The sequence below is a fragment of the Anastrepha ludens genome, chromosome 2, assembly GCF_028408465.1.
Source record: "Anastrepha ludens isolate Willacy chromosome 2, idAnaLude1.1, whole genome shotgun sequence".
NCBI lineage: Eukaryota > Metazoa > Arthropoda > Insecta > Diptera > Tephritidae > Anastrepha > Anastrepha ludens.
In genome coordinates this window covers 113,853,437-113,878,787 of record NC_071498.1, presented here as the reverse complement: position 1 = coordinate 113,878,787, position 25,351 = coordinate 113,853,437, and the positions used below count along the sequence as shown (strand labels likewise).

The 25,351-nt window shown below is 36.9% G+C and overlaps 2 protein-coding genes across 3 annotated transcripts in view; both read right to left on the bottom strand.

The window, feature by feature from the left end:
* The window catches only part of LOC128855128 (protein single-minded), a 105,176-nt gene that overhangs the window by 75,330 nt on the left and 4,495 nt on the right, over nucleotides 1-25,351 (bottom strand). The window lies entirely within an intron of this gene.
* LOC128871826 (uncharacterized) lies at nucleotides 9,913-10,487 on the bottom strand. The gene is made up of 2 exons (XM_054113923.1): nucleotides 10,439-10,487; nucleotides 9,913-10,222 (listed from the first exon to the last, which is right to left on the bottom strand). The coding sequence occupies exons 1-2, from the start codon at nucleotides 10,471-10,473 to the stop codon at nucleotides 9,913-9,915; spliced, it is 345 nt and encodes a 114-aa protein (XP_053969898.1). The 5' UTR covers nucleotides 10,474-10,487.

Sequence of the window (25,351 nt, the reverse complement as noted above, 5' to 3'; positions counted from 1 at the left end):
AAACTTAGACAAAAATTTCTGGAATGAGTGAATTGCCATTCTGAGAGACAGTCAGACGGCACTCAAAGCCCTATAGTCCTGTGAGATCTAATTCTCACTGGTACTTGAGTGTATCGAGAAACTTAATCTACTAGGAATGCACAATTGCATCCGACTAATTTGGGTCCCAGGACACAGGGGTATAACTGGGAAAGAATTAGGCGAGCAACGGCAAGAGAGGTTGCGACCTCGCCTTTAAGAGGAACCGAGCCCTTCCTTTCCATGGGACAACACACCACAAAGAAGAGCTTAAGAGTGAAGAGCTAGGGCTAAGCGAGGTTTGCTTTCACCAAACTATGGGGGCTACGCCAGGCGAAATCCCTACTGGGAGGGTACAAACAAAAAATATTTAAAAAACTCATAACCCTCCCCTTCCCAAGAATAAACTGAAAATTCTCATGCGCTTTCTCAAAGGCCACTGCAGACTGCGAAGTCATCTGTACATGATCGGGATTTGGTCTTGCCGTTTCTGTGACCAATCTAAGGAGACTCGAATGCACCTTCTCCTAGAATGTAGCGCTATGGCGCGGAGAAGCTTGAGATATCTTGGTCAACTGCAGCAATCATAATCAATCTAACCCAGCTCTATACTGAGTTTAATAAGGGAGCTAGGTTTGGATGAGGTACTGTGATGAGTAGAGGGAACAAAAGACCATGAGTTCAAAATGCAAGCCCCATAAAGAATTTAATCTAATCTTACTGCAGGCCACTTCAGTACAGGAATATTTTTCAATGCGAAAAACTTCTTCGTACGCATAGCGCTGTGGATTTAAGCATTGTCCTGTTGACACGCCCAAGACTCGCCGTAGAATTCTTCAGCAAAATTCAATAAAGCATTCTCCAAGACCTCTACGTAACTTTCTGCGCCCGTCTTATGCGAAATAAAACTAATTGGCGTATTATTAATTTGGTTAGGTTTGGTATTTTTATTGACAACCAACCATCTTACCTCTCTATTACGCCGGTTGTCAATCTTACGCTTCGGACTAGTTCTTTTAATTTTTCTATAAAGTAAACATATTCTACCAGAGGAGGACGTAAAACACAAAAAATAGAACAAATACGAAAATTTATTGGTGAAGTTGGGCTTAGAGACATACTCTGAATCCATGAATGCATAAATCCATTGTAGCCCCAATAGGTCTTTCAAGTCGCAGTGCTAAGTGCCTTGATAAAAAAAATAATAATCATAACTGAAATCTCCTTGGAATTTCATGGACATCATCGATTTACAGGTTGAAAAAAAATTTAATAGAAAAGAATAGCTCAACGCAACTTGATTATAATATCCATAAGGAAAATACAGCTTTATAGTTCTGTTCTGCAAAATTTAAAAACTCAGTTACGCTGTTAAGGCTTTCGACCACAGAAATATCAAATCCACTTGTTTATTGGGGCAGCTAGTTTGATAGATAACACAATCGGGAGTCCTATGCGTCTAAAAGGCCACCCGTTAGCTCATTCATTACTCGCCACAAAACCAGTAAGTTGGAAAACCTGATTCCTACTTTTTTATAGATTCATACGCCCACACACATGCACATACCTCTAGGTGAGTTCAGAATCAGAATTACTTTCACACCTTCACTAAGAAGCGCAAATAAACTCTAATCCCGATCGGTAAATATTTTGTTAAAACACATTAATAACTGATAATACTAGCAAACACAAATTAAAAATAAATAAATGGTGTGAAAAATGCTATAAAAATACATATTCGTACTCGTAAACGAACAAGTAGGTACATATGAACATTTGTAGACACCGCCAGACGCTGTACAATATTTGAATCATAAATATTATTTTACCTGATATGGATCATTAATTAAGCTCTACAAACGAAATCATAAATAATAATAATAAAAAAAGATAAAAAAGAATTACAATTAAATAGTAAAATAATCTTTCAATTCAATGACTTAAATTTAGTTTATTTTTTTAGTAAATTAGTAGTCGAATATATCATATAAGACTTAGTGTACACACATATGCATATAAGCAAGGCCATATCGCTCATTTACTTCAACAGTGTCATATTTACATACATACAGTACATAATTTTTTTAGATAATTCTCCAGAAATTAACACAAATTCTTCTTTTACAGCGCAGAATAAAAAGATATATAAAAGAATTCAGAAGATGTGGCCGTTAAGCGGCTCTCAGCGATTTTGAAGGAATCACCTGAGGTTGTGTTTGTGATATACGCAAAACTCAACGCAGTCATTACTTATATTACACCATTGCCATCTAAATCAAAGATGATAAGATGTGAAACTCTCTTATTTCGTGTGAGAGTGTGCCCATTGTTGTATACGTTATAATGTGTATGTTTTTATATTGTCAAATTCAATTAGACTCTAATAAAAATATTTTGTAGACATGTAATTCTATTGAAAACTGGATATTGCTTTATGTTTATGGTTTAAAAAATTAAAGGTTATCTTAGTTATTCGTTATTCTAATTTTGTAGTCTTTTACCGAGAATCAAATACACGACTTTTCGCTTTCAGATGAGAAATAGGAATGAATAAGAGAATTTATTATACAATAAAACGCATGTACGAGTACATATGTCTACATGTGAGTGTGTAATACAAATAGAAATGTTTGCTTATTTATGTATTTCATACTGGCTGTGCCTATTTTTATTATATTCCTCAAAATACTAACCTCAATGGAGGTTTGGAAACTGAAAAATTCCAATTTTTTGTTTAAAAAATGTCTATTCAATGTTTCTTCTCTCTTAAGAAAAAGAGTGTCGCATCTAGTTATCTGTGGTCTGAATAACAAGTGATTGGACGAGCTTAAAAAAGCATGTGAAAGGAGCGGCTAGAATTCTACTGCCGAATCCCCGTTGACGTGGCACCCGAAGCTATTCTCACAATTTTGTTGGGAAGACCAAAACTTGTAATCTATCATCCTCGATTAACATTTGATGAAAATAAGTCTTTACTTTTACTAAGAGAGGCTTAGGAAATTTAATACTTTGAAAGTAAATGAACGATATACATAAATATCATATATGTATATGAATATATTTGTACACACTCCTGAGCCATTCATCTACTTACAGTAAAATTTTGGTGCGCTATTAGGTGGCGCTGGATTTGTAATACTTATTTCTCTTTGCTTATAGTTGAAAAATCTATTAGTTACATGAGAGGAATCATGTCTGCTATGCAAACAATAGATCCGTTATGTAACGCTAGGTTAGGATGCCTCTAAAAGTCATATTTGCAAACTCATTCTGAAAAAATGATGCCATACATTATGGAAATGACTATTCTTAAGGGGTCCCGGTGGTCTAGAGTTTTCAAAAAATCGATTTTTTTGATATTTCGAAAGTATAGGCTTTTAAGAATATACTGTCAAATTTTTGGACGAATATTCCCAATATTTTCGATTCTACAGCCGTTTTAGCAGGTAGAGTCAGATTCTTCACGCCGTGGCATCAATGGAAAATATCCACTCTCAAAACTTTAAACTCAATTATCTCAAAACTCCTTTTTTCGGCCTGGTGTTGTCAAAAAAAAAAAAACTATTCAACCGAATCATCTGACATTTCAATATGTTGTTCACAACATGAATGGCTATCGCCCGCACTAGAATCATATTATTATTTCGTATTTTTTTCATTAAAAAACTGAAGACTGTCAAACTCAAAACCGCGCCATTTAGTCAATTTTTTTTTTGTTTTTATTCTAGTAGCGGGACATAGCTACTGTCAGAGTGATTAATATTTTTTTTTGGTTTTTGTGTTAAAATAAATAGATAAATGGACAATATTTTGGGAGGGTGAACTTCAGCGGCATTTTTAAATATGGGCAAGCGAGAATGGAGAGTAAAATTTCAAGGCCATGCAAAGTTTTCGGCATTTCCGTTCCGCGGGAGAGAAAAAAGATATAACGTAGAGGAAAAGGAGATATACATATATCTTAGATACAGTTGAGGCTATTTTCCTTGAGTTTTTCCTTTTGGTTGCAATTTTTTTTTTTTTGAGAAATAACGCTGCCTACTTTTTGGCGCTTATTTGTTGGTGCAAACTTATAGGAAATACATTTTTGGGGTCTACTTTTTGGCGTTATATTTCCTTGGTGCCTAATGTTTGGAGCGTTTTTTGGTCCCAATTTTGTTGGCGTCTTTTTTGGTGCCTACTTTTTGGCGCTTATTTCCGTTTCCTGGCTAGTGATTGTGCGTACAATAAAGTGCTATCCATCCCGGCGTCGGATTTATTGGTATTGCCTTGCGGTAATTTGTGCCGTTGCTGCGGTCCTGGAATCGCTGCGTTTGTGCGGTTGATAAACGCTCGGAGTAGTGCGCGTTGTTGCCACGACTTGTATCCGGCGTTTATCTACAGCGGTCTACCCTTCTCCGTTTTTTATAAATTTTGTCTATTTGTATTCACGGCAAATGTTGTGAATTTATTTAGATATATATTATTTCTCTCTCTCTTTCTCTCTCATTTTCTCTCGGGTCTATCCCTCTTTCTTTGTCTGCCTTGAAAGTTTCACTTCCGTTATGTGTACTACGCTACACGCACTTTTTTAAAAATGAAGTATGTAAAAGAAATTAAGTAAACAGCCTAAAAAATGTAAATATCGTTTTTAATTTTTTTATTGTAAAAAAACATTCCTGAAAATAAAACAAATAAATTTTCGAGCTATACACCACCGGGATAATGATAAATCGGAAAGAGAAACAATTTTTAATACAATAATTCCAGTGATTCCACTAACAGTCAACTCAAAAATCATTTCATAAAAAATCTGTCAGTTATACATCAACCAAACAATCTATTTATTTATACACAGGGTGGTAAACCAAAAATTATAGGGTATTCCAATGTATGATGGTATAATTTATTTCATACTTTAATATATACTTAGTTTGATTTACTTGGGAGTGCAAGCGCTAACTCTCCCATCAATCAAGCTAAACTCTGATATAACGGACAATAAAGAAAAAATAGCTACATTTTGCAATATTTCAAATTTGGTTTAAGACATTTTTTAATGAGGGTGTTTGGCTTTTTCTTCCATACCAAAATAAATGGAGCAAGAACTTCATATAGAAGAAAAGGCATGACACCTCAGGGATAAAAAAAATTTCAAAAAGAACGAAATTTGTAGTCACTTTTTACTTAATGCTACTGAAATTCAGTGAGCTATAAAATTTCGCACCCAGAAAAATTCTAGTTAAAAAGTTGAAAGTTTTGATGAAATTTTGAAAAAGTTTTTAAATTTTTGAAATATTCTGAATTCTTTTTTTTTGTGTGAAAATTTGAAGGTAGAATGCTACGTAAGCAGCAGCAAATCGATATTTTAGGATCTGCTATGTCGGCTGAAGAATTATTATGTACAAGGCCCAGGGATAGATGACACAGTGTAAGTAATTAAATATTTCGTGTAACTCTACATAAATCGACAGCAAAACTTTAAATGCGTTTTTCTCAAAACTATGTTTTTCGCTGGTGATCACTGTATGATAACTTAAAAATCGCTTCTGGATTTCAATAAAATGTATACTGCTTTTGATAAACATAAAGAACTTGTGCCGGATTAAAGTTTTTTTTTCAAAATTTCGATTTTTTTTCAAAAACTTCGATTTTTTTTTAACAATTAATTTGTCTCGAAAATCTGAAAAATATTTCCTAAGGCAGCAATATTGTTAATATAAAAAAAAAAACTAAAAGCTTCGATTAGGCAAAAGATTAATAAAACGAATTTCTTTTGTCATGGACTTGTGATGATCACCGCAAGGGACTTCTGGAGAAACGGGATCCACACAAACAGCGATAAGTTTTACAATTATTATTTTTTTTTTTAATTTTGCTAAAGTCAAGTCGAAACATGATGTATTAATGCTATGTTTTTATTTTGTAAAATAAAGTAAATAATAACAAAAAAACTATTGAAAATCATCATTTTTTCGTGCCTTGCATTTTAATTTAAAAAATTTTATTTTTATTTGAAGTTCTTTCATAGTGAATATTTAATTTCAAAAACATATTATCTTGCATTTTCGATTCAAGCCCAACAACGAAGCTTCAGTTGTCATTTGAAAGGAATTAAATTGTTTGCCTTTGACTTGCTAACGGAGTCTTCGCTGTCACTCAAATCGAAGTTTGTCACTTCACTTTTGTGTCGAACACTTCTACTCTTCCTCTTAAAAACAAATATAAAATAAAAATTACTAGATCTAATTTAATTCTCACACATTTCACGTTTAACACTAAACCTACCATAGACGGGTCAAATGACCCATTTTAAACTTTTTGTCAGAAGTTGTTAGAAATAACATTATTAAATCGTCATTTGCCTTCACGACTTTTATTAAAAAATACATGGAATGTACAATATTTTTCAAGATTTACTCTTCTCTTGCTAATTGTTTTACCGAGAAATACATATATGTGATCTTAATAATATATATAATACTTTAAAGACGGGTCATTTGACCCACTTTGGTAGGAATAGGAATACATAAAATACCGGTAGGTTTAGTGTTAAAGTAATACCACAATTATTTCGTTCTCTCTGTGATTTGCAATCAACAGCTTAGGTCTATGCACACATACTTGTAAACAATGACTCTTGGGTGTACACAAGATAATACTCTGAAGACAATTGAAAATATGTATTAACTGTCATACAAGAGAGCAATGGTTTGTGAAACCTAGGCGTCCACACAGTTATTAAGGCAACTCACTTTTAAGCAACCGTCGTTAGCATCGTTTAACTTCGACTTGTTTGGGTATTATTTGAGTGAAGCGTATATTATAATAATATTTGAATAACACTTATCAAAATCTCCAAATTCAAATAAATTTCTGCTAATTGTGCGCTATCTTATGATTAAGTTTTGCTTCCTTTCGCGAATTAAATCGAAGCGTCGCCGAGTTGACTAGTTACTCAGGTTAAATCATTTTCCAAATTTACTGCCTACGAAAAATCATAGAGATTGACGAGGACAATGAGAATTGTGAAGGTATTAGTAAAAAAGTGCGCATTTATTGTTATTGTATTTGTAAAGCTGTCCCGTGTAACGCGCAATTCAAAATAAATTAAAAATTAAATTTAAAGAGATTTGTTGCGCTACTTCCGCTCAACCGACACGAGGAGCGTGGTCCCTTGCCGTCCGGATAATTTTTGTTTTGGCGCTGAATAACAGAAATTCGAGATCTAAAAATGTTCAGCTACAGAAAAAAATTCATCAGCTGAATGAAAAGCTAAAGATATACCATCGTCAATCATTAATTAAGGGAGTATAGTATCGTAGAAAAATCAATTGAGAGAAATTTTTGCAGTAAAAATATAAAAATTTGCGTATTTCTGCATTTGTTTACATTTCAAATTACTAATTTAAGCTTGATTAGCAGTTTAGAGCTAAATTTTATTTTCTCTACATTCTCTATACTTTTAAATACCAGAAATTCGTATCACAATACCTACAAAATATGCGCACATATTTAAGGAAACTTTCATCCTCTATCCAGATGAAGTAATAATAACCAAAATCATACATAAGTATGTATGTTAAAAAAATACCACAAGGTTTCAAATTTGTTTTTAGAAAAAAAACTCGTTCAACTGATACCGATGTAATACATTCACTTGTATTCAATTCGACGGTTCTTCATTTAGTTATTTGTAGCCATAAATGCACAGTAAAGAAACTGCATCTTTGTCATGCTGATAACAACTTGTTTCGCGAGGGAATGTATGAAATCCTATGCGGGCTCCAATACAACCGTGGGCGATATACCATGGTAAATTCTATTGAAGCTTTGACAATGCAATAAAAAAACTAAGAAAAGAAAATATAAACAACACCAGCTATAACAATAGCTAACACATTGAACAAGAGCAGTAGTAATAAAATTAAAGAAAAAAAACAACAAATTACGGTTGAGATTGAAATTTGAAGCTTGTCAACGGCGCGAGTGCGCAGTCGTGGAGATATTTTCAAAGAAAATTAAGCACAAAGAAAAGAAAAATGAATGCAACAAAATGCAATATTGGAGACGTAATATACACCCGAGAGATGCCAATATTAACGGAATTTCGGGATATTTTTAGATTAAACTGGGATCCCGAAATTCACCTTGAGACATAATTTTTTTAATGCGAGCAAAAATTTAATAACTGAAAGCAATTAAATATAGCTTGAAATATAATAATACGGATAAAAATGTAATAACTGTGTGGAATAAAATATAGCAAGAGATAAAATCGTTCAAAAAGTTAGAAAAACTTAGTTAAAAAATATGCAAATTTATTAAAATTGACAAGTCCTGATATTGTACATATAATATTTTTTTTTAATTGTTTTATAACACCCATGTGATTCAGGGTATTTTAGAAGCAATAATTAATATAAGAAAAATTAAAAAAACAATCGACAAAAATATACAAAAACAAAACGTGTAAATATTTTTATTTCACTTCATAAAACAAACATACATAAAGATCAGAAAGTACCGGGAATGATTAAATAAAGCAAAACAGAGTTAAATTTCAGGCAAATTTATTTTATCTCCTTGAAAATATGACATGTCTGAAGCAACACAAATCTGCCAACGTTTAACCCAGTCCTCCATACAGCCCTGGTAGGCCGACGAAGGGATGGCCTTCAGCTCCTTCGTCGCATTCTCTTTGATCTCCTCTATCGACTGAAATCTCCTTCCACGAAGTGGTAACTTCAACTTGGGAAACAAAAAGAAGTAGCACAGGGCCATATCAGGTAACTACGGTGCTTGCACGATGGTATTTACTTGGTGTTTGGTCAAATAATGCAGCATAATTTGGGCTCGGTGGGATGGCCCGATCATGCGAAATTCAAAAATTGTTTGCCAACATTTCCGGCCGGCCAGGCAGACACTAATAGTCCGGTGGTCATTAAAAAGTGATAGATGTGTGTATTGCAGTCGTACCAACATAAGAAAACAATGTGGGCCGTTTCCCACGTGCGCGGTTCGTTTAAATTAAACATTCCCGGTACTTTTTGATCATAGGGTAAGTCATTGTTAAAATTAAAGTCTTATTGAAGAAAGAAATGTTATTATTGCATTTAAAATATTTACATAAAAGCAGCAAATCGTTTAAACTGAGGTATGATATTTTAACCCATTACTGCATAAAGTTTGTCGTTATACTTATAATGAATTTCTGTGAAAATTTCGGGTTATGGAGATCACATAAATCGAGTGGTGAAAGAAAAGTTACACATTTGTCTGTAGTTTGTTGTAAACAAGCCGTCCGATTTATCGAACGTTATGCATACCGGCACCTCAAGCTATCTCATGAGAAATAAAAAAAACCGAATGTTTCTAGCAAAATTTATTTAAAATATTACTGAAAATGAAGAAATACAAGTAAATTAATTATATATAAAATATATTTAGGTATTGGGCTCTACATGATACTCCATGAAACACTTAGGATGGAGGCCTACTTCACATTTTTGGCATTTGTATTTTGATTTCCCACCACACTTATTTGCACAACGGCGTTCGGAATTTATTGAAACAATCCAATGGTTGAGGCAATCAAATCGTGTAGTGGACAATGGTGTAGCTGGTTTTCGTCCTTGATGGGGGTGTTCCGTGTGTCACAAGCAGAGTTCGAGCAACATACCTGCTAAATGCAAACAAGGACCTAATGTCCTTATTACAACCAAGTTTTTTCGCAAGTAACCATCCATGTACAATTGAAACATCAACGAAATAGGCAAAACTTGGCCACCACCATTTCCTTATCCGCATCCTTGTACGCAAATTTGCAATCGCCTGATCGCATTTATCCACTCCACCCATATACTTATTATATAATATTTAGAAACTAAAGACGGTTGGGGGAGTGTAATTTTTGCTTTATTCACGTGTGATCACCGCGTGGCAGTTGGCATTGTCATGTTTTCGAAATTGGTTGCGACCGTACATTGTTATCTGATCTTGATTAGATCCCCTATTTGTGTGAAAACGACGGAGTTCGCTTTTAGTTCGCAATAACTTACATCCTATTTGGTTCAAATTAGCATCGTGCTCCTCATCCGATTTATCACTGTCCTCATCTGTGGCTTGGTCTTCAAGTTCGATTAGTAGCTCTACGTAAATAAAATTTTCATTGTTAATATTTCCATCATCGCTCTCCAAAAGGCTCAAAATTTCATCTACAGTCAATCTGGAAAACGCAAAAAACCTAACCACTTAGAGCCTGCTATGCATAAGGTTCGATATATCGGACGCCACAACTAAATACTACAGTAAATGTTTGATGATGAAACAAACTTCACAATTTTTTATGTTTTGCTTACTAACATACTTATGCACTAATAAACACTTGTCACTAAAATTCTTTGCTAAAAATATACCAAAAAAATATACAAAAATATTTTACCCTTTACGCGAAAAAGTCTGCTTGCAATCCGCCATACTGAAAAATTTAAAATAACGGGAACTCTTTGCGAGGGGTCGAGAAATGAAGGGTTGCCATTGTTGAAGAAATAGTTCTCTTTCGATTACAACCTCTAAGTCACCTCCACATCACACTTGCTTCATACAAATTAAATGTAACTCATGTCCGATATATCGAACGTTATGCTGTAATGGGTTAATCTGGTCGCCGTAGCCGACTGACCTGTGCCTTCGAAATCTCCGCCCAAGCCCAAAAAGTACACCCTTTTACACGCCAATTATATATATGCATATACTTGTATAATACACTCAGAGGTTTGCAATTACCTGCCTAGGGGCAACCGCTTTAGAAAAAAAACTTTTTCTTCATTTTGGAAATTCACCGGGATTCGAACCCACGCACTCTCTGAATTCCGAATGGTAGTCACCCACCAACCCATTCCGCTACGACGGCTGCCCCTCCGAGTGTATGACTGCCATGAAAAAGCCCCTCATAAAGCACGAACAGCTGATCGGAATCGGCTTAAAATTGTAGGTCCCTCCATTTGTGGAACAACATCAAGACGCACATCACAACTTGGAAGAGGATAACAGCCAAATACCCGATATATTTTCTAATCTTGGCCTGAACGTGTTACATACAAAATCTGCTGATGAAAAACGTCTTTCGGTCTCAATGCTTCTGGGTTTAAATGTCATTTGAAAATATTTAAAACCGCGTTGGATGCATTAAAAGTTTTTCGATATAAGAAAGTTTTCGTAATTTAATTTAATTAATTATATAACTTCCTATTTCATTTACACTAGGGATGCTAGGTTAGGTAGAGTGACTGTCTAACGATGCACCTATGTAAGACAAATAGATCCCTTACTCCATTTGGTTTTCTTCAACCCATCCGACTTTATACTCGTTAATCTAGTTAGTCTAGCTAATTTTATTATACATATATCTGCAACATCCACGATGCTCTGCAGAACCCGCATAGAAAGTATTCGACTGTCTCTTCATTTTCTACATCCTGGTAGCCTCTGTAAAAGTCAAAATATGCCCACATTTTACTGGCATGCCTTAGTATAACGCAGTGCCTAGATAGGACTTCTACTAATATTCTTAAGACCTTCCTGCTAGATTTAAGTACACTGTGACCCATATTCCGTTCTAGCCATGTCTGTCTACTAATACTACAGGTATGTAACTGCCTGCAGGGATTGTTGACAAGACTTAAGGTATATCTATCAATTTGCATGCTTACATGTTTCCAAGGGCATAAGTATATCCCCTCTGTCTTGAGCGACTTGGAGCGTAGTGTCCCAGTCTAGCTAACCCGCCTTACAATTACGCTCAATTTTACTGTGGCCCGATACCAAGAGTTGAGCTAAAGAGAAAAACTGTGCGAGTAATCTTAACTTTTCGTAACACTCTACCATTGTTTTCGAGAGCTGCCTCACTATCGGAATATATGTATGTAGATATTTCTGACTGTGATTGTGTATTTGTTTAGCGCTAAAAGACCTCCTTTAATCGCCAAAACTTCAGTTTAGAATACGCATCAGGCAAGCGGAAAGGTATGCTGATGCCTATAGCATCCGAATAGACACCACCTTCCATTTGATCAATCAGTTTAGAACCGTCGGTATATATAGTGACTCATTTTCATAAAATACTTAACCATTTCCCCAGTTCTCTCTAGATGGAAATTTGGTCGTAAAAGGCTTGTCAAAGTGCTAATCCACCGGGGTGTAAAAGTCGGTGGTAACTGGAATGCAAGGAAACAGCCGGAGAATACGCAAACGCGCCTTGTTAGTGGCGCTATATTTCATTCATTTAAATCTTCCTGACAGACTGAATCAGGTTGTTTGATTTTAAACTCTTTCTCAATTAAAAGAAAAAAGATGAAATTTTTTGTTTGCATTTGTAAAAACAAAAGCTTACTCAGTTCGACTGGATGAGTTGATTTATTGGTTGGTAGGAATGAAAATACAATAAGTTTCTGGAAAATTTAATTATTTTATGGAAATAAAATTTTGTAATAAACAAGTTAAAATATTTAAAAAAATTTCGGGATCCCGAGTTTACCTTGTATTAAATTCCGGGACCTGAAAAACATCGGCATTCCAGGATTGGCTTTCCCAGTACACACATACATATGTAAGTGTATAGGGAGAAATGAGCGCAACAAACAATAAAAATTATTGCACGCACAAATGAACCAGTTAAATGTATGTATCTACCCTGCAGGGAAAACCAAACTAGTATGGATAATAATCAACATTTTTTCAAACTTTTTTTTTTTATTTTGAAGATTGAACATTGTCATTTATGAATGAAAAATAATATCGTTCAAATGACTGCCACGACTGGCTTTACAGTAGGCCATTCGATCAACCCAATTTTTAAGCACATTTTCGATTGCTTCGGCTCCAATTTCATGAATGGCAACTTCGATTTCGTATTTTAAAGCATCAATCGTCTCTAGCATTTGTCCTTAACGGCTCCACACTAAAAAATAATCCAATGGGCTTAAATCACAGCTCCGAGGCGGCCAATTGGTATCAGAATTTCGGCTGATTATTCGATTTTCAAAAACGGTAGCCAAAAGTTCGAGTGTAACTTTGGCAGTGTGACAAGTTGCACCGTCCTGTTGAAACCAAATGTCGTCCATGTCATCCTCTTCAATTTTTGGAAACAAAAACTCGTTGAGCATGTCACGGTAACGCTCGCCATTTACTGTAACCGCGGAAGAAGAAGAAGACTCACCACTTTGGAAATAGGTTTTCAATATTTCCCAATTTTGTTCAAGCGTATAGCGTCCCATTTCGTAAATGTCAAACCTTTAAGTAAATTATGAACACATTTGACATGTCATTTGTGTTACCATTCTCAAAAAAATAGGTGGTTCAAAAAGCAAACGCTATATGGCCCACCCTGTATTTGCTTAAGGGGTGCCGGCGGTGCCGAAAATTTAGCGTATTTTCAGGAATTTTTTTTTTACAATAAAAAAATTAAAAATGATATTTGGCATTTTATTTAACTTCTTTTACATACAAAAAAGAAAAACAATTTTTTTTTTTAATTTTAATAATTTACAAAATAGCGCTGAAGTTGACCCTCACGAAAAATTGGACCTAAACGGTGTTGCCCATTTTGGCTCTTCTATTTATCGGAAACACAAAAACCAAAAAAATTATAAATCAGTACTACCGTAGGTATGTCCCGCTACTGGAAAACAAAATTGACAAAATGGCGCGGATTTAAATTTGATACTCTAAAAATCGAGTTTTTTCAGTTTTGTAATAAAAAAATACGAGAACACCGGCGAAAAAAGTCGTTTGTTTTCAATGTATGAACTGGCTGTTCTTAAATGTCTTCGGGTTGCTCTTCAGCCCAAATACGGCAATTTTGCTTAATAACTTAACTTTTAAGCCTGTGTTGGCCTGAGAGCGCGATGAACACATTTCACGGAGCATTGATTTTCGTAATAGAATTATACAATTTGTAAACGTTGTGGAGGCGTAAGTTTTTCCATGAGATGAAATAACAATGAATACTGAACTACTATATATTTACTGAAAACTATATATTTATGAGTAGTTTGACCATAATCATGCGTGATCTGTCAGAAAACCCCTACTGGAAAAGTACCTCCAATCTGATCACCCTTTAAAAGAGTAATCTCAAATGTATTTACAAATTCCAATTTTTAATTGAATTACTTTATTTGAAAAAAAAATTAATACCAAATCTTACGAAAATGCGTGTTACTACTATGTTGGCAGCAGCTGTGAATGCGTGAATGTGGGTAATTGTCACTAAGGGCGTTTATGAGCTGTGGCGGACATTTTTCAAAATGCAAATTACGCATGGCTAATTTGCATATTTTAAATTTATATAGAAAGAGGGAAAATATATTACTCTTGTACATAATAAAATTAAGTATCTGTAAATAATTTTCACTAAACAAACCAAAGCAAGGGGGTGAGTATTTAGGTGAATACGAACGTATGTATGTAATTTTGTTCATACGTACATACATACATGTACTAATTGATATGAGTATATGCGAGTGTGTAACAAGATTTACCGGAATTTCGTAGGAGCAGCTCCACAAGACCAAGGGCACATGAAAATATTTACTATTATGTTTCCAAGAACCATTGCATGCAATGAAGCAAAGCAACTCCAACAACTCAAACTGGCAAATATACCTTCACACACTTAGTATGTGTAAATGTGTATAAATATAAGTTCATGTGTATGTACAATATGTATATGGTATCATACGTGTGCATCGTAGCTTTGGTAAATGACGATATTGAGAGGCGACAACTGTAATAACAATAACAACAACTGTGACATCGGTAAAACTCATCAAATTCACATTTCAACTGAAAACAAAAACATTTTTAAACTTATGACAACTTACGTTACATAGGCACAGACTATGCTATACCTACATACAGGCATACAAATATACAAACATTCAGGCATAAGCATGCGTAGTTGCTTGAATTTATCTGCATATGCATATGCTCGCATATTAGCGCAACGAATCCTTCTGGCAGATTCCGACTTTAACTCTCTAGAAACTGCCAACTGGCCAACCAACTGATTAACTAACTGACTGCAACACCCGCACCATTGTCGGCTAGCAACAACTGCACTACAGCGCACGCGTGGCAACTCGCCTTCATCCTTTCTGTTGGCATACTGGTTGGTTAGTTCGGTGCGTCGTTGACTTGTTCTAGAAACTAGCGCAAAATTAGCATGTGTGACAAATTGATTGACGACTAACGACTGCAAGTACAACAAGGGGATTAACGAGCCACACAATTGCATTGAAGAAACAGAAATGAAACGAGAAAAATCAAATCGAAACCAGCGCAGCTGTCGCTAAAGACGAAAGTTGTGATATGGTTAATCCCACAGTGATTCGGAAGAAAGGAAATAATGATTTATGTACATAATTTTGGATCACCAACAAATAATAAATTTAATGTTCGGTAACGTCTTAAGCCACTTTTAATTTGATATTTACTCTAAAATCTTTAGTTTTAAGAAAATATTTTGAGACAATTTTTATGATTTGGTAACTCGAAATTGGCTGCAGTTTCTCACAATTCAGTCTTGAGCTGCGCTCTCTTTTCGTAGACTGTACCTTCTAATGGTTCAAAGAGTTTGGCTCTGGAAACTCGGTGTTTAAGAAATTTTTTGAAATAATTTTCTCATGACGAGGTAAGAAGGTGTCAGATTAGGAAACTTATAAAACAAAATTAAAAGTTAAATTGTAAAACCCTATAACTAAGTCCGATCAGTAAATGATTCTGTGAAATTCATTCAGAATCGAGAGCGGTACAGCGCTTTGCGCGACCTTCTGTGTTCTCTCAACAGTATTATGGACTCATATCATTTTTTGAAGACCTTTTCAACTCTTCAAAAACATTCCAGAGTGTTTTGCTAAATTGAACCACCTTAGAGAAATAAATAAAAAAATAAATAATTAGTGCGTTTACTTCTGTTAGGTATTTGGCCGAGCTCCTACTCCTATTTGTGGCATACGTCTTTATAATGTTTCACAAACGGATGGGCCTAGTCCGAACGGCAAATGGTTTTTTATGAGAAGCTTTTTCATTTTGCTGTTTCATGCCCGGAGATTCGAACCTGCACACTCCCGAATGGTAGTCACGCATCAACCCATTCCGGTACGACGGCCGCCCCTAGAGTGAATCATAGTATCTCCAAAATATGTACTTAATCGACCTTGCCGATCTCATCCGTGTCTACCGCGTTAGTTCGGATGCAGTTTGTCTAAAATTGCAGCTCTGAGCAGCTACTCGATTGTTCTATACTAAGCTACATGTTATAAGGTGTCGTCGTCTGTATTTCGGGAACTATGAACGGAATTGCTTTCAAAACTTGCTTTGACCTAAACATGACCTCTTTCAAAAACGTTAGCGTTTAGATCTATGCTTGTAGAGTTATAGGATCGTTGATTGTGCAGAAGTCTGCGTATGTTGGTCGAAAATCTCTTAAAAACAACTTCCTGAGATAGGATTGTACGTTTGGAAGTCGAAACGTAAAAACTTCTTGCAAATATTTCCCATGAGTGCATTTACCAAGCCTGCGCACTTAGCGAATTCTATATTACTATGGACAAGGGAAAAATCTTTATTTAATATACCGAAAAATGCGACTAAACCTTCGCTCTCGAACTGAGATTCATTAAAACAGTATTCAGGAGATTTCTTTCCTCGCTGGAGTTCGTGCGTGGGTGCCCAAAACTACATATTTTCTGTTTCCTGTGCTCGTTCTTTGAGAGGGTAATTTGTACTTCACACTAACCCGAAGTCGTGTAAGAAGAAGAGGTATTAAAAATAACAATAAATAATAACAAATATCTGTGGCGTCTTGTTTCGGGCACGAAATTGTGTTGTTTGTTTTTTGTTCCAGAAGCTCTGGAACGCTCTAAATTTCACGGAAAATGAAAAAAAACAGACCTAGTACCTAAAATCATCACCTTGTAGCCAAACGGTCGGCAGCTAGTGGACCTCTAAGGCTGCTTATTTCATCTAAGGAAGGCAATCTTACAGGCAATCTACATTACAAAATGGAAAGAAAACTAGAGTTCTCCAAGAATTTCAAGGTGGCAATCAGTGATCGCCCTACGTAGAGAAATAACGAAATATCTTTGGGACAAGACAAACAGGTGTGGTTTACTGATGGCTCCAAAATAGATGATCGGGGCTGGAATTGTTGGATTACATTTCAAGAGGGTAATTGCAATGGGAAAAACGACTTATATTTTCCTGGTAGATGTACACGTCCTACAGCTATGTGCCAGATAATGTCTTCGTAAGAGGCATGCGTGGTGCCAATATCAACATTCTCTCTGACAGCCAAGCACCTCTAAAATCGGTAGATAGCTTCTTATTTCAATCAAAATCCTCGAAACTCTAGCAACAAGAAACTTTGTTACTCTGATGAATGGTACGGGGACATGAGGGACACGAAGGGAATGAAATTGCGGACACCTTAGCGAAAAAGGGAGCAAACACTCCCTTTATATGACCTGAACCTTTCTGCCGGGTAAATAACAGCTTCAACTGTGCCTTTCTAAATGAGTGAGGATAACGAGACCTAATGGAGTAAAAAGATCCAGAACGTATAAAAGTAGAGGAAATAGCCTAATACTGTATAAATAGGCTACAATAGTCTTTTCAGGTCGCAGTGTACAAATAGCCATTAATAATAATAGCATCAAAAAACCAATAAGGCAACCAGTCTTCAAATAGAAAAAATTTAAACTAATTCAATCACATTGTGACATACTGAAGGACAATATTTTTCTACCATAGGTATCTTCGACAACCCAATATATGTCTAGATCAAATTTGCTTGGAATACACAAATTATTTTACATCATCCTCACCGGATTTCTCAGTTTCATTAAGGTGACAGGGTAGTTTGAAGAGAAGTAATTAAACAAAACCTCTTTTCCCCCATTTCTCTATTGTTTTATTATTTGTTAGGCTTCAAGTGCAATATTCGCCTGGCAACAAAAACGAAAATCAGCCCACTGTGCTATAGCAGGATATTGTCGCAGTTGTTGTAACGCATGCGTGATCTTGCCGGACTATAGATCACATACGCATATAGAAATATTTTTTTGGGTGCGTGAGCACGTGAGCTTGTATGTATATGTGCATGCGTGTGACACTGAGTTTAAATGTAACAGGCGCATTGCTACATCAAAAATTTCACACTCAATCAGAGACGTAATTGAGCCGCAAAGGCAACTGTGTTGTCGCAGCCTGCTGTAGAAAGGACCAAAATCCAAAGAATGAATGTTTCGAAGATTTACATATGCCGCCTCGAGTTCAAAGCATTTACCAAACTTCCGTTATAAAATGGATAGTGCCAGTGAGGCGTAAACTAAAAATGTATTAATACATTTTCGGGCTAATAACGAATAGGAAATGGGGCTGAAGATATGCACGTACATGCATACATATATATGTATATAAATGTTGGTGTATAGAGGAAGCGTATTGCTGCTGCCATTAAGGTAGCAGCGACATTGAATAGAATTGCGTAAAACGCCCCCACTCTTTAGAAGTGTACTAATTTGAGTCTGTTCACATCTAAAGCACATTTATATTTGTACTTACAAGCATTCAGTGCGTGCACACATACCTACATACTTCGGTAAATATGTATAAACATACATATATAGCTAAAGCAAAACACACTTCCGTACGACTTCCAATTTCACTTCGAACTATGCCTTTTGCTTTTCCAGCTTCTTTCTTCATCCCATCAATAGGCTCATCATTCGTGTCAGTGACATTTAATTTATGCGCAGGCGCGTACAACGCGTTAAATGTACCTTTTTATACTTTTTGCCTTTTTGCACTTTTTTCACGCCTCACAAACAGTACTCAACAGTCTCGCCAATTCGTCAACAAGCCATAAGCAAATTACAAAAAATAGCACGCCAAATGAAAAAGTAGCAAAGGAAAATTTGGTATCAGCAAAATTTGATCGCAAAAATTGAAATTTGTCAATTCTGGAAAAAGATGTTATCCTGCGAATTGCATGTGCCACAATAAATTTGGTAAGCACATAAACATATACCCGTACATATTACATTTACACACATATGTATGTACATGCATACATGTGAGACTGTCGCTATTTAAATCAAACTATTTGCTTAAAACGCGTTTACAGCATTTTTCACTACGCATTTCTTCCATACCTACATCAACAACAATTCAAACAACAAATCGACATGGCATCTTTTGTTTGGATCACGTCCGACGACAGTATCGAATCACTTCGATCAACAGTGTGGCAAAGTGGCAAGCCACTGTGTGGCACGAACGGCAGCAGTAACAGCAATAATAAGGACGTGCAATTCCTTTAAATTGCTCTTCGTAGAAAACAACCACAAAACTTGGCGTACACTTTCATCACCTCCAATTCGATAGCGAAGATGTAAGCAATAACATCGAATATCTGAAATAGTTGTTCAACATCGCATCAACGAGTACTTGCTCCTTTTTTTCACTGCTGTCCTGTGCGACGCGCTCGCACAGGACGTGTACGCATGCACGCTCTCGCAGCCCTCTCGTGTTGCAACATTGCAACATAACTCCCGTCTATGAACTATAGCATATCATCACTCACATGATTGACCCGCATTGCTGTGTTATGTTGTTGCATCTATTTTTTGTTTTTTCCAATTACAACAAAATGCTGGTAAATGCTTTTTTACTTGCTTTCCTTTTAATTGCTACAATCTTAAGAAAAAAGGGGTAACTAACTGATCGTCGAGAATTTTGACATGTGAATCATTCGCAAGCCGTCCGCTTGATGCTGAGATATTCGAATCAAGATACGCAAGGATATTCGTTGGCGATAAGATTTCATGCATGGGAAATTAAACTTTCTGCTTGAACATATGAATTATTTAATAACTTGTTTACATATTCGCATGGACATATTAAATAAAAAATAAATGATATAATCACTAAAATGCGCAGTAAGAATAAGGAAACCACGTTACAATTTGTAAGTATACATATGTATGTATGTATATGTACTGTACATATGTACATACAGTCCGGTTCACTTCATTGGTATTGAGCAACGACAACTTGCTTAAGTTTTGCGGTGACACCAAATTCAGACACCGCGGCGTATATAACATATAACTCCTTCTCGTACTGTCGAATGCAGCTTTGAAGTCGACGAAGAGATGTTGAAAATCGCGCTTTGATGCGGATTATTGCGAGAAGCTCGTCCACCGGAGTGAACGACAGTACTTGGCGACGAAGTCTCTCTCCCACAACAAATCCAACACCGAATTTGCGCTCCTTTACATGACAGCTGTAGTAGACGTCGCAAGGTTCTAAGTTTTTCCTGCCTTGCCCCGTCCATCACATCTCTTAAATGGCAGTGATGTCAGCCTTTACTTACGAGGACATCAACCAGTCCGGCAGAGGCACCTTCTCCATTAAGGGACCGGACATTCCATGTGCATGCCCTCAAAACGTTATCCTTAGCTCGTTTGCAGGGGGCATCATCAGTACAGGAAGTTCTCATCCGAGGCTTTGTTCGTGTTTTCATTGGGGGGATTTTTATGTGGCGGATCCCAAACTCCAGGGGCAATCGCTTTTAGAAAAAACGTTTTCTATCACTTTGGTGTTTCAAAATCGCAACAAGGTCCTCAAACCGCTTGCCGGCAGCACTTGAGGCAAAAACAAAGAAATGTTCCAACGACATTTAAGGCAATAGGCCAGCCGGTTTTGAACTACGCTGCGCCTGTCTGGTCGCCTAGACGAAGCTACAGACTTGTCAAAACACTACCATTAGGACTACGAGTGGATGTCTTCTAATGTCCCCACTTCAACACCTACACGACGAGGCCCATATGGTCCCTGTAATAAACTGCTGAGCAACCAGTTCCTGTTAGGCTGTTACCGCAGGTCCCACCCATGCAGACACCTGCTTGAGCCTGAGCCGCCTCCCAGGCTCGTCAGGAGGCACCTCCTCAATTATGCGGACGAGATCCAGGACAAAACATTAATTGTATTTGTTGGTCATACTGGATCGGACAGTGTACGAGTACAGACAGACAATTAACGACATTCATCGAGAGACTCTTACCACCTTCTTAAGCTCCCAACCCCCGAATGCCATCAGCGGAGTCCAACCACCACCCATTGCACACGAAGAGCTCCAACTTCCCCGAGTAACCCGTGTAACCTTGGTACAATTACGTTTTGGATACTGTAGCAGGTTAAACTTCTGCCTATCTGGAATCAACCCCGACATACTACACATATGTCCGGCATGTGAAGGCACCCCGCGCGACACTAACCACTTTTTCACATGCCCCATCGAACCCACTTATCTAGCACCCCTCTCGCTCTGAACCCAACCTGTCGAAACAGCAAGTTTCTGGGCGTACCGCTAGATGGGCTAGACTAACACGACTGGAGATTTTCACTACACTGACAGGGCAAAGTAACTGCTACAACAACAACTACGGCAGCCGCATTACCTTGCGTTGCTAATAAAACTTGAGCACCGCACCATGCGTCGTACGCGTCTTAGACAAAATCCTATTGCTAAATAAATCTTTCGATCGGACGACTACTTTTGCGCCAGCTAATATTAAAGTAGTACAAAGTATTGCAAATAAAACTCTCGAAAGAAGATAATTACTCGTACATTGGTATGTAGTTAATTGTGTATATGTAAATATTTATAAGGTTGACCAAAAAGTCTTGCGGTATTTTTATTGAATTTTCAATTGTTCATAAAATTGGTTATAATAATGCGATTTAAGTCAAATATGCGCCGTTTTGTTTGATGTCGAGTTCCCAACGAGATGCCAACTTCATAATGCCCCTCTTAAAGAAGCTCGCTTCCCTATTGTCAAAAAACTCGGAGAGCCAATTTTCACAGGACTCTCTTGTGGACAACTTCTGACAACCAAGCTCGTTCGCCATGGACAAAAATAGGTGGTAATCGCTTGGTGCGAGATCCGGACTATACGGTGGATGCAAAAGAACCTCCCATCCGAGCTCCCAGAGCTTCTGGCGCGCCACCAAAGATGTGTGTGGCCTGGCTTTGTCCTGATGGAAGTCAATTCAGCCTCTGTTGATCAAAGATGGCCTCTTCTGCATGAATGCTGCATTCAGCTCATAGTGGATGATTCCCTGCCAATCCCACCAAACACACAGAAGAACCTTCCTGGCCGTCAATCCAGGCTTGGCCACCGTCTGGGCAGCTTCACCGCTTTTCGACCACGACCGTTTGCGCTTCACGTTGTCGTAAGTGACCCACTTTTCATCGCCAGTCACCATCCCCTTCAAAAACGGGTCGATTTTGTGGCGATTCAGAAGCGATTCGCATGCATCCATACGGGCAAAAATGTTTTTTTGCGTCAAGTCGTGTGGCACCCATACAACGGTTTGATGACTCATGCCCAGCTCTTGGCCGATGCTACGGCTGCTACTATGGCGGTCTCTTTCGATCAATTCAGCGATTTTATCGCAATTTTCGACGACAGGCCTTCCGGACCGTGGCGGATCTTCGATCACCTCTGCACCAGAACGAAAACGTTGAAACCATCGTTATGCGGTGGAAATGGAAACTGTATCGGGTCCATAAACTGCACAAATTTTATTGGCAATGATGGTTGGCATCTTCTCGTACAACTTTGTCTTAATTCTTGGGCATATACCAACGGAAACTCTCTCCAAAATGAGCTGTTATGTTATTGATTTTCTCCCCCTGTAAGCTCTTGCCTCGTTAATGACCAAATATTTTCTATTAAATTTGCATCTGTGCTTTGAGATGGCCAATCTAGCATTTCCTTTTCATTTTTCAGTTTCCAATATCTGCAAAGACAACTTCAGTGTCATGAGCCATTATTTTGCAATCCATACAACATTTACGCAGAATTCAGTAATAGTTTGACCATCTTTTCAGTATTAAGTTTATGCGTAAAGGCAATTAGCTTGTCAAATCGACTTGATGAAAAGACCCGTTACAAATGGACCTTTGCAAGGTGTTTTACTGCTCCTCGCAGTAGCCTCTTCAGTCACTCTTGCAGCAGTTAAAAACTACAAAAATGTATTCATCTGAGAAGAAGACGTTACTTCAAATTCGCATCGAATTCTCTTGAGCCCATTTCAGACGAGAAGAAGACGTTACTTCAAATTCGCATCCAATTCTCTTGAGCCCATTTCAGACGAGTTTCACCGTGGTTTTCTCTCAATAGGGGTTTTGAGATGGTATATTACGTATGTTACGGATACTCAATCCGATAAGTCGACATGGGATAGTATAGTTAACACATTAGTTCCCTTTTGCGATAATTTTTCCTTCGCTTGCTCAGGCTAACCGTTGAGGTACGATCAAACAACTAGACTATCGAGTTATTAGATTTTTTCAGAGTGGTTCTATTCCTGGTTATATTCCTATCCAAACGTTTCTAACTTTTTTTTCTATTTTGCAACTTTTTGGGACTTCATTTTTGGGCTCTTGGATGTTTACCACTTTAAAACGCTTTTTAAAAACAACATTTTACATTTCTTTTTTTTTTACTTTTATCAAATTCACAAAACAATCCTAACGCATAAACGGTATCTGTATAAAAAAAATAGTCTACCAGTAACTAGACACTTTATTGGGTAACGCACTGTGCAGGATTCGGCAGGTTTAGTGTTACCTATCCAACATTTTTATTATTTAAAATTATTTTTTATTAATTTGAAAGGCAAAAATATGCGAAAAAAATCAGGATTCATTTACTTTAGCTCGCTGTGATCATTTTGTGCCTTGAATGTGGCCTTAACAAGGACGGAAAACAAGTTTCATGTTGACCAAATGTGATCCGGCATTACCTTAGCCAATTCATGTTTAATCGCCTTTTTCATAACCTTCATACTGATTTATTTTTTGTGCTTTTTTGTGCTCACATTGCCCTCTAAAATGAACCAAAGGATTTTTGTTTGGGGAATTCGAATGCCATAATATCGACTTATTGATTCATTAGCTTTGTGGGACGGTGCCTACCTAGTCCTGTTGAAACGTCCACGGTCCACGACCAAAATGTTTGGATACCCACAATTTCAAATCAGTTACTACAGGACGAATTGGTCGAAAGAGAAATATCTGCGCATGATCATTCTTGATTTCATTCTGATTCATTTGACATCGATGAAAGATGTGCAGTCTTGTCTTTGCCAAGGCAATACACTTGCACAAGATATGCGCTATGGTTTCATCATCCTCCAGACAGAGTCTACCCTCTGTCTCATTCCCAATACGAGTTTTTGAGAAATGGTAATTTAAGTAACAGTGGCCTGTCAGAAAACCAACTATTTTCCTTATGCCTACAGGTGCTTTATGTATGTTATGCAGTTCCCTATTGTAGATAAAAGTTCTTATAACTTTTTTCTTGCTTATACTCCTATTATAGTTTCATCAATGTCAACACATCTCTTTTTTTAATATTTTCAGCACGTTAACTTAGCATAGGACTTCTCAGCATAATACTCCCTAAAAACGTTTGCTGTGGATATACCACCTTGATTAAAAAGTACGCGGAATACATTCTTTCAAAAAATTGTTCAATAAAACGCAAAATAATAGTTTAATTATCAAAATTTATTTTGTCACCTTCAAAACGTTTGTCATTTGAAGAGATCTTCTTCAGCTCCTTCAGCGAATTCTCCTTAATGGCCTCTATCGACTCAAAGTGGCGTCCGTGGCAATTTAAGTTTTTGGAAAATGAAAACGTCACAGGGGACTAAACCCGGTGTATATGGGGTTGTTCGATGATATTTATCGATTTTTTGGTCAAAAAAGTGTTCCCAATATGAACCTAGTGGGACGGTGCGTTATGGAGGTGCAAGATCCTCGAGTTTTCTTTCCACAAATTGACCCGTTTCCGACGCACATTCTCTCTCAAACGTCGCTGAACTTCCAAATAATATTCTTTATTTACCGTAGAACCTTTTTTCGTCCAAGTGGGCTCTACTCTCTGGGCAACCATCACTACCTAACCTACCATAGAACCATTTGGAATGAATTCTGAGTGCACAGCCCCATGATAATAAAAGAAAACGGGTAGTATGGCTTTCACTTTTGACCGACTTTGACGTGGTTTTTTGGGTTTCGGCTGTTGACTGATTTGCATGTCAAACTCATATACCCACATCTCATCATCTGTTTTGATGCGCTGGATAAACTTTGGGTACGAATTCACTTGCTCAAGCTTGTCTTCCGATGCATTTTTTTTAAAGAAATTCGACTCTCTTGGAACGAGTAGAGCAGCCGTCTTGACGCCTCATGCCCAAATGATGGTGTAAAATGTTG